This window comes from Poecilia latipinna, unplaced genomic scaffold (assembly GCF_001443285.1).
Source record: "Poecilia latipinna isolate Pla-1442-1.1 unplaced genomic scaffold, P_latipinna-1.0 Scaffold1, whole genome shotgun sequence".
NCBI lineage: Eukaryota > Metazoa > Chordata > Actinopteri > Cyprinodontiformes > Poeciliidae > Poecilia > Poecilia latipinna.
The window spans coordinates 200,810-210,520 of record NW_015112617.1 but is presented as its reverse complement, the minus strand read 5'-3'; the positions used below and the strand labels follow the sequence as shown (position 1 = coordinate 210,520).

General features: G+C 40.5%; 2 protein-coding genes across 3 annotated transcripts in view; both read right to left on the bottom strand.

The window, feature by feature from the left end:
* Positions 1 to 1,282: 1,282 nt before the first annotated feature.
* socs9 (suppressor of cytokine signaling 9) lies at positions 1,283 to 5,999 on the bottom strand. The gene is made up of 2 exons (XM_015033865.1): positions 5,841 to 5,999; positions 1,283 to 4,249 (listed from the first exon to the last, which is right to left on the bottom strand). Exon 2 carries the CDS (start codon positions 4,086 to 4,088, stop codon positions 2,433 to 2,435), a length of 1,656 nt encoding a protein of 551 aa, XP_014889351.1. The 5' UTR covers positions 4,089 to 4,249; positions 5,841 to 5,999; the 3' UTR covers positions 1,283 to 2,432.
* A 2,106-nt stretch (positions 6,000 to 8,105) lies between these two features.
* Positions 8,106 to 9,711, bottom strand: part of samd4b (sterile alpha motif domain containing 4B) — a 26,483-nt gene continuing 24,877 nt past the window's right edge. For both annotated transcript variants that reach the window (XM_015033775.1, XM_015033695.1), the window contains one exon: positions 8,106 to 9,045. In XM_015033775.1, the coding sequence (XP_014889261.1) occupies positions 9,017 to 9,045 (29 nt within the window). In that variant the 3' untranslated portion in view covers positions 8,106 to 9,016. The remainder of the gene's footprint in view (positions 9,046 to 9,711) is intronic.

The window sequence follows — 9,711 nt, the reverse complement described above, 5'->3', positions numbered from 1 at the left end:
TATATTTTTTTTTTTTTTTTTTTTTTTTTTTTTTGTTTACATATTTGTTAAAACTTTCATTATGTTGTATCAGTATAACATGAGAAAAATCTGTGAAAAATCTACCTCCTCTTTGTGGTACAACTGCCATCTGAAGAAATACACTGGTCAGAAACAACCAATCAGAGCCAGGGGGAGTGTCTTCTGGCTGTCAATCATGCGTGTGCATGTGGCGTTAGATGTGCTAGTGGCTGAGAAATAACTTACCAAATCAGGAAAACTGTTTATCCACTGCCTCTGGTGGCATGCTAAGTAGCCTTAGCATCCACGGCAGGTTCTGCTGCGCTAAGATGCTCCTCCTGGCTGTATATCTGCAGATGGTCATAGGATGACAAGGAGCCAGAGGAGCTTTTTTTGTTTTGTTTTTTTTCACAATTACCTCTCATATTATACTCTCACAACATAGTGATATTTTTCATACATTTGTAAAAAAAACAAAAAACAAAAACAAAAAAAACATTTTATAAGTTATCTACTGCAGATTCAAAGCCCACATTACACTTGAGATTATGAAGACCAACAGTAATGGCTTAAACAATAGAATTTTTTTTGTTAGTTTTTTTAATATAAATGTTGATATTTTTGTCGACAATGAGAGCAGGAATAAAGTTTGGGGAAAATATATTTCCGTCCAAATTCCTAACAAATTCCGTCCAAATTACTTACTTTGAAGGAGCTTACTTCAAAGTAAGTAAACTCCTTACTGCGCAGCAGTTCAGTGTTAGTCAGGAGACTCGGTTTATATTTACCTGTAATTCATCCTCTGCTACAGGACACTGATTGCGGAATACAGGGTTGCTTCAATAGAGCACACGAACCTCCTGAGATTAAGGCTGGGTAGCATACTGACCTAAAATTCAAACCTGACGATTGGTTCCGTGGCGTAGCATCGCAAAACACAAAACACACTGCTGCTGGAAGCTTTTTCACATTTTGTCACACAAATAAAACTCCTTTAAAAAAAAGTGTCACGCATTTGTATTCTACTCACCGTTTTAGAGCTTGTAGAGGCAGCTTTTGAAAGAACAGGTGCAGCCCGTCTTTTGGGGTACGTTTCTACCAGCTTTCCACAACAGACTGTAAATGTGTGCCGTTTCTTTTCAGAATCTCAAACTGGAGAGGTAAGCTTCTTGGTTTTTACGATGCAGTTTTTCAGCAATATTCTCTAACAATTACCTGAGGTCTTCACGTAACAGCTGGATTTACATGCAGTTTAATTACATCAATCACTGATAAGGTGCAATTTTTTTTGTTTGTTTTTTACTTTCGGTGCCTAAGGTCCGAAATGAACTTGGAAATAAATATTTTCAGTTTCCTGCTTCATCTTCTAGGAACCAGTTAGAGAACAAAGAAAACCATGTAGTTAAAGGTGCTGTTTTCAGTAAATGTTTTAAGGCTGCTTTTACTAATTTTGAGAAGGACTCATCTGTCTGTTACCGCTTTAATTAATATTTTTACAAATGTATTTTTGCTATAACTAAATGACTACAACGCAGCAGGGCATTCTGGGTAAATACTACTAAACTAAACACGCGAGTCTAACGCTAGTGGGGAAAATGGCTCGTGGTCTTTCGCCGTAGACAAAAGCGAAATCCTACAACTGCTAAAATCTGATGCTGTTCTATTTTGTTTACAGAAAGGAGGAAGTTGCTCATATCTTCTTCGGTGGTTTTTGTGTTGTTTCCTTCAGTGGTTCTTGATGCAGCGCCTCCACACGGGGGAGGACAGGTTTTTCAAACAGTTTAGTTGATTTGACGGTGCCGGTGTGAAAGCAAACCGCACCAGCTGAAAATGTAACAAATGTTGCAGTTTTGGTCCCCAATGAACAGACTCTGTCCGACTATCAAATGAGAAAACACTCTCAATCTCAATGGTATTAACCTGGTTAAAATTAATAATAAAATAATCTATTACTTTATGTTGGTCTAAATCTAGGAAAAAAAAGTTAAATCTGTGGTTTTTAACATGACGAAATGTGAAAAAAGCTCAAGTACAAAGACTTCTGCACTGCGGTGTAAAACTTGCAGCACCTCAGTGACGATCCCCGTAAGGATGCGTTTCAGCTTCTCAGTGTGTGATCGATGAGCAGTTCCATTATAATCATCTTGATTCATACCCTCATCATCAGATAATTAAGATGATTTAGTCACACTTGAAGACACAGATGAGATGCAGTCCTCTAAGCAGCATGAATCTGAAACTTGTTTGTTTAATTTCAGCTTAGCATCGCTCTGAATGTGCAAGATCAGTGAGATTACACGTTGTCTCATCAGTGTGGTTTAGTACAATTGCTATGAGATTCAGCAGGAATAAAATAAATAAATACAGTGTTGTGTGAGTTGATACAGCTAAATACTTTTAAATATTTGGTTGAGTCCGGTTTCTAGTCTTCTTCATTCCCACCACGTGTCCATCCGCCGTACTCGCACTTTCTGCTTGTAGTGGTATTCCTTCAAGTGTTTTTTCAGCGCGTTCGGAATAGGGAGGACGTTGATCCCGTCGTACGTGGTGCAGCTGCTTATCACCGCCCTGCAGATGTGCTGCAGGCTGAATGGGTGTGTGCGATGGATGGGGTTAGAGAGGAGGGGCTCGAAGAACATGCAGGAGTTGGGGTCCTTGTAGTGCTCCAGCAGGCCCGTGACAGTGGGCGCATGGAAGACGCTGGGGTCATGGACGTCGAAGCTGAAGTTGTGATTCCACTGCTCAATGCGCGCGTGCAGCGAGCGGCCGTAGCGCCGGAAGCTGACGGAGAACAGGTAGTCTTCCTGGGCAGAGTCGCGCAGCAGGAAGGTGCCTTCGGGTTTCCCCTCCAGCAGCGTCTCCGCCTCGTAGCGGTCCATGACTCCCCAGTAGCACGGGAGGTTGGTGATCTGCAGCAGGTCCGGCACTAAACAGTGGATGTAGTCGATCTGGGTGTGGAAGCGGTAGCCTTCGTGGGGTGTCTGGTGCTCGGTTCGAGGGAGCGCAGCGGCTCTCGAACTCGAATTGCTCACCGCTGCTGCTGCCGCCGCCTCCGCGTCAACTGTCGGATCGGAGGCGGCATCCGAGGCGTGGAGGGAAGCGGACGCTGAGGCCGCCACTTCGTCAAGCGTGTCCAAGCAGCTCTGTAGCAGGAGCTGGTGTTGCTGCTGCCTTTGAAGAAGCATCTGTTGCTGCTGGTGAGCAGAGGCGCCCTCGTTGCCGGCCAACTCGTTCATGCCGTGAGCCAGCTTGGGGCCGTGCTTGTACAGCGGGTTGATCTGAGCCGTCACCTCGAACGTGTGGATCTCGGCGTTAGGCGGCGGCTCCACGCCTTGCTCGATGCTGATGCGCCTGCGCTCTCGCAATTTGTCGTCCACATCCTCCACGGCGGCCGTCGCTGAAGTCGGGGCGCTGCACACCACTGCTGCGGGATCCAACAGGGGAGGCTGGGTGATGGGGGCTGTGTGCTGCTTAATGAGATACCACTTCTGAGCCAGCTCTGACCCTACGGGGAACGGGCAGTCGTCCAACATCAGTTCGCTGAGATGGATCTTCCGCCTGGAGGAGGAGGCGCAGGCGGCTGATGATGGAAAGGCCTGCGGGGGTGGAGGTGATGCCGTTGCAGCACTGTGGGTCTTTATCGGGAAACACTGGCCCATTGCATCCTGGATTTTTTGCCTGAGAGTACGGCTGCTGCTTGAGCCTCGGCCCTCCACCTCGCCTAGGGGAGGTAATTCTGCGGCAGAGCAAACGGTGCCCTGACCTTGCTTGGCGGTGACACCTTGCCCCGGAGTGGATCCCGCCACGTCCAAACCCTGCCATTTCCAGGTTTCCTTCAGTGGGGAGGTGGAAGAGGAGGTTTGGCTCCTGGCCTCCAGATCGTTCAACAGTTCGCCATACTCAAACCCGTCACTGACGGGTCGCTCGGCGGCGGTGTCGTGCGTGGAGAGGCCTTTGTTCTTCCCCTTCCCGCTTTTCCGACCACCAGCAGAGTCTCTTCTCTCCTCCGACCGGCTCTGTCTCACTTTTGGGCGGGCTCCCCTCTCTCGCTCCTTCCCTCTGTTTCCCGACTCATTTGGTAATGACATTCTAGATTATGTGGAGAAGAAGTTACAGTTGTACCAGTCTAGAAAGTCGCCATAGGATAAGCTGGATATGCAGTTATCTTTCGGGAAGTTTTTCATCCACATCACTAATTTCAGATGTCTATCAATGTCCAAGTATAGTAGTCAGTAAGTTGTTGAACAACCTGCAAAAACAAAAATGACAGCACAATTTACTCACAAGAAAAAATTCACGCCATACAGGCACAAACAAATTTGACCCATGCTAACGATATGTAAAAAGTCTTAAAATATTCCAACAGTCTCATACTAGAAATGTTTAAAAAGGTATTTTCAATTGAACACAATTTAGTGGGAAAAACAAAGATTAAACATATTGTTCACCACCAAAAAGACAATACTTTCACATGGCTGGAGCCTTGAGCATTCCTCTTTGTACAATCTCTGAATATTTCAGAGTCCTAGCTCCTCTCCCATCAACTATTCTTTTCAGCTAACTCCATATTTTGCATACGGTCACAAATGTCAATTTAAAATTTCAAATCTATACACATTGTAAAATGTGAAAATGTGTTTATTATTAACTCTTAATTATTGCACTCTTGTGCAAAAAACTGATTGTAAATCAATTTAGTCACTGCATGTTTATGTCTGTGAAAGGGAACTGCACATGAAAACAGCCATTTAAACCATTCATACTACCAACACAAAGGAGTTGGTAGTCTCTTTGTCAGATGACTTTATTATCCCGTGATAACTCAGAAATAGTCCAAATAGCTTAGATGTGTTTTTTCATTTCTTTCCTTTTTACGGAAAGTTTCTGTTTGTATCATAGGTTTGTGGTGCATTTCTATCCTAAAGAAAAAGATATAAAACTTAAGATATTTCACAAGATATTGACATACATGGAAAAACTTAATGAAAGCCTTAAAATATATAGATTTTCAGACAAATACCAGAAAAAAATATCAATTGGCAATCTCAGGAACTGGAAACAGAGAAAAAAACATGTGTCTCAGATATTGATTTGATGCACAGAGTAAATAATGCAAAAATATTAGATTTTGAATATTTTTGGCAATATACATACTATTATATCATTTTGGTTTAATCAAAAACCAAAATGTGATAGAAATAAGCATATTTATTAAATTTAAGGTGAATCCATCTATCCGCCTGTATTTAATACGGGCTCAACAGTTTTAAATCTAAACTACTACGATTTAACCCTAAGTTTTCTACTTTCATTCAAAAATTAGAAGTTACTCAAACTAGTTAACGTTATTATAATAACTTCATATACTGGAGAAGACTGCGTGGTATAAAAGCATCCCAATGCATATACTGTTCATTTTATTTTCGGTTTAAAGCCAAACACTAAAATGTTAACTTACTTTCTCGTACACCAGGTTCTGTCTCCTTAAATCACACCAAGTTACTGTGATTTCGAGAAAGACTCAGACATCCATCAACTTTATATACATTACCAACATTAACTCCCGTTTAATGTTGGGGGATCGTTTGTTTTGTTTCTCGCAAATTTACTTATAATGCATGTTTTAGAAATACGGGAGAAATGTTAACAGCAGCTGCTAAGTTAGCATCTGAGCTAAGCTAAGTCAGCTGTTTTCATTGGGTACAAGCTAAATTAGCTTAGCGACTAGCTTTCTGCTAACTTGGCTACTCCTAACTCCTGGAAAGAAACGACTTAGTTTTAATGGTAAAACAACTCGTAAAACTCGTCTTTAGTTGCCAATACACAAAATTAAAACATACCTTGAGCAATTGCAAAGTAGTTTCCATATCAACTACGTAGCTTTTCCACTGATAAAGTAAGGACGTTAAGAAGGAAGCTAGCTGTTAGCTTCACGAACAGCAGACGGGGAGGGAAACTACCTATGACTCGGAAGTGAAAGCCACACGGAATTGTGGCAAATTTCTAAAATAAAAGCAAACAAACGTTATTATATAACTACAATTCTTCTCTAACGTACAAAAATCAAGCCAAGTGGACACAAAAAACACAACTTTAGTTTGCAAAAGAACTGAACCTCTTTATTTGGACTGTCATGATCCGACGGATGTTGTACTTCAGACCATTCACACACAAAAGTGACAGTAAAAAAGTAGAATAAAGCATGTGATGCAAAAGGTTCACAAAATATTAGAAAATGTCAGGGGAAAAGTTATTTATAATTAAATATAAATTGTACATGACAAACGCGCAGTATGACCTACAGCTGGCTGCAGAATTGAACTATCATAAACCCTGGGCAACACTTGGTAGATGTCTCCATATGACACAAGCTCTGTACCTCTTCTATTGGATTCCTAACACCAGGCTGAACTCATGAAATGCAGTTCCCCAACTCATTTCTTGGATCGCTGGAATGTAAACATGGAGTAAACATATTCCTTGGCCCGTTGATAGTGTTTCAGTTTACTCATCGCATCATTTTTATTTTTGGCTCAGATAAGCATCGTCATCCCCTGCTGTATCAGCATCATAAACACACACTTGCAAAAATCTGTATTGTACCTCTGTGTCCATTAAATGTAATAAATAGGCTGTTGACAGCAACAGAGGCTATGAAAAGGACAATCTGAGCCATTTGTGACAACACAGCTGATGAACATAGTGGACTGCTAAAAGAAAAAGTAGATTGCGTGTCATAAAGCCCGCATTTACCTCACAAACTGGAGTTCAGACTGTGGGTGCAATGCTTTTTTTTTTTTTACTAAGTCAGATCAATCTGAGAGCCTGCTCTGAAGAAATCCATGACTAGAATGCGACCACTTTTAAAATAAATGTTTCGAGTGTTTCCATTTTAGGCACCGGATGAACAGTTTTATCAGGACATGGACAGCTAACAGTTTGAAATCACACGGCCAGAGAAAGCTGTTCTCTCCTCACCGCGTCATCCAGACTTTGTATAAACAGGGAAAAAAAAAAAAATCTGAGTGCTATTTGGAGTCCACAGATTTGCAGACAGAGGACTTTTTTTTTAGACTCCACCCAGCCATCTCAAAAGCGAGAAGGCTTCAGTTCTTTTGTGTTACATAGCGAGACAATAGATTACTCATGACATCAAATATTATGAATCGGGGGATCATCCCAGAAAGATGTAAACAGTGACATTTAGGCGATATGAACACAACATTTGTTGCAAGATGACTGGTCTCTAGCTGTTGGCGACACCTGGCGCTGTCAGCCATCATGTCCTCTTATCTACAACAGTGTTGCATTAGTGTGGCAAAACATGCGATTATAGAAAAGAAGCAGAAGTCATCAATATCAAGGGAAGAGTAAAAAATACAATTGGAAAAAAGATATCTGTAAATAACCATCTTTACTAGACAGACCTCCTATGGCTCTGCTGAAATAATATACGAATGTTTTTTTTTTCTCTCTCTCTCTCTCTTTTCCCTGCCTTATGAAGCAACCAAAAAGTGATCCAAAAAGTCCATTATCACACAAACATGCACCTCCGGCTCTGTCACATTCAAAGACAGAGGCTGGGGGGAAAAAAGAAAAAAAAAAAGACAAGTTTTCGATTCAACACTGATAACAGATGATAACGTAGGGAGCTCTGAGACTTGAAACACAGACAAACAGGAAAGAACAAAACAAAACATGGACATCATCAAGCACCTCAAAAACAAAATAAAAAATAATGATTCATCAAATCATCATGTTGGCCGTTTTTAAAGGACGAGGGTGCTCCGAGCGTTTCTTAAACGTTTTCCGAAAGCCAATCGCAAAGTTCCCCTTTCCCCCCCACAAGAGAACTGAGATCTTTTTTCATTTAGCGTTCACTGGATCGTAAATTGAAAACGCTCTGGCCTCTTCGCTTTTATCAGTTCAGTATCTAACAAGCTCCTGCATGGTGAAAACCTCGCCAGCTCTTACTAAGCCGCCCCTTCGCCCCCTTTCGGGGTTTCCCTGGCACAAAATGAGATTCATCATCATTTATGACGTAGGACGTTAAAATAAAAGACAAGTTGCGGCTGGCAATAATTTTTCACACTGCTATTTTTTTTTTCGTTTAATTGTTCTGCTGCAACTCACTACAAATATCTTTCACAAATTAACAAACGCACAACCCTTGTCTTTGGCTTTGTTGAAGCTTAGAGGAGGACAGTTACTTTTTTTTTTTTTTTTTAGTTTATATGTCGAAGTGAAACAAAAAGAGATGCCCTAAAGCTGAAATACAAACTATTTCTCACTCCTGTTTGGTCCTCTGGTTTCCGTTTGTGCAACGAAATCTCCAACGAGGACATAAAAAAAAATAATTAAAAAAAAAAATAAAACAGCCTAATTTTAAAGCCCTGACTAGAGCTGCCTATAGGATTAGTAGGTTAACACCAACCTCCAGGTGAAACCTCAGAGAGTGTACCATGATGACCAATTACAGTTAGTGCCTAATATCAAAGATAAGTTAATAAAAGTGCCTCACTTGTGGCTGGAAATTTATTATTATTATTTTTCGAATCTAGAACACGGGTCAAGGGGCTGTCAGTGTGTTGTGGATAGAAAACCTTGTTCCAAGGCAGTAAGAGAAGAAGAGCAAATTCAGGGCAGAACCCCTAAAGACAGCACCAATCCACTGCTTTTTTTTTTTTCTTTTTTTCTCCGTATTGTGGTAAACTGAACCGCTGCACGACCATGTCACAGTCCTGCTGCAGGTGACATGGCACAGCCGACACAGTTCACCGTTTCTCTGTTCCACAATATAATAATCATCTGTATTCCATTTTTAATAAACTTAGTTGTATATAATAAAGTACAAAAATATTAAAGAACATATACACAGTTTTTTTGTCATGTTGTAGTGACTGCGTTGCCTGGGGTTTTTTTTTTTTTTTTTTTTTTTTTTTTTTTGAAGCATCACATCTGTCTTTGTGCTGAACCGAGCAGGCCTCCAATGAAGTGTCTTTTTTTTTTTTCCTCTTCATATTGTTGATGTCCGATCAGTTCCATCTGAGAAGAAAAGACAAGACACAGTTAGGCAACAGCCTGCAATGAGTGTATACATACGTCTTAATTTTGTCAGGTAGGGAAAACCCCAGTGATGGTGAAATTACATCTCTTGTCCAGTAGGTGGTAGTACGTATAATGACTAGAACCCATTAAAACAGCATTTTTTTTTGTTTTCCATTGTAATCTTAATATTATTCCATTAATCTTGACATTAATGAATGCATTTCAGCCACAGTTATTGTATTCAAGACAGTGGATATGAAATATGCCACCTCTAAGATGTCATTTTACTTTTTCTTTTCTTTTCTTTTCTAAACAGTTCCATCTATTTTCAAAGTTTTGCTAAGTTTTTTTTTTATCCATTTTTTTTTTTACTTTTTAGCTTTAAACAGTGTATTCCCTATTCAGGTGCAGATATAAATAGCAAATGCTGTGAGTGACACAATCAGTTGAAACAATTATATATTCATCTGTAACATTATACTTCCCTTACAAGTTGAAGCCTTCTTCTCTGGTTGCCCTCACTTGCTGAGTTTCCGATGACCATACTGAGCAATTTGACATTTCGAGAATACATTTACGTAATGTTAACGCTAATTAAAAAAAAAAAAAAAAAAAAAAAAAACAAATACTCACACCTTTTTTAAAACAAAAAGGGGGGGAAAA

Excerpts from the sequence above, each read along its gene's own strand:
- socs9 (XM_015033865.1), bottom strand. The coding sequence starts at position 4,088 with ATGTCATTACCAAATGAGTCGGGAAACAGAGGGAAGGAGCGAGAGAGG.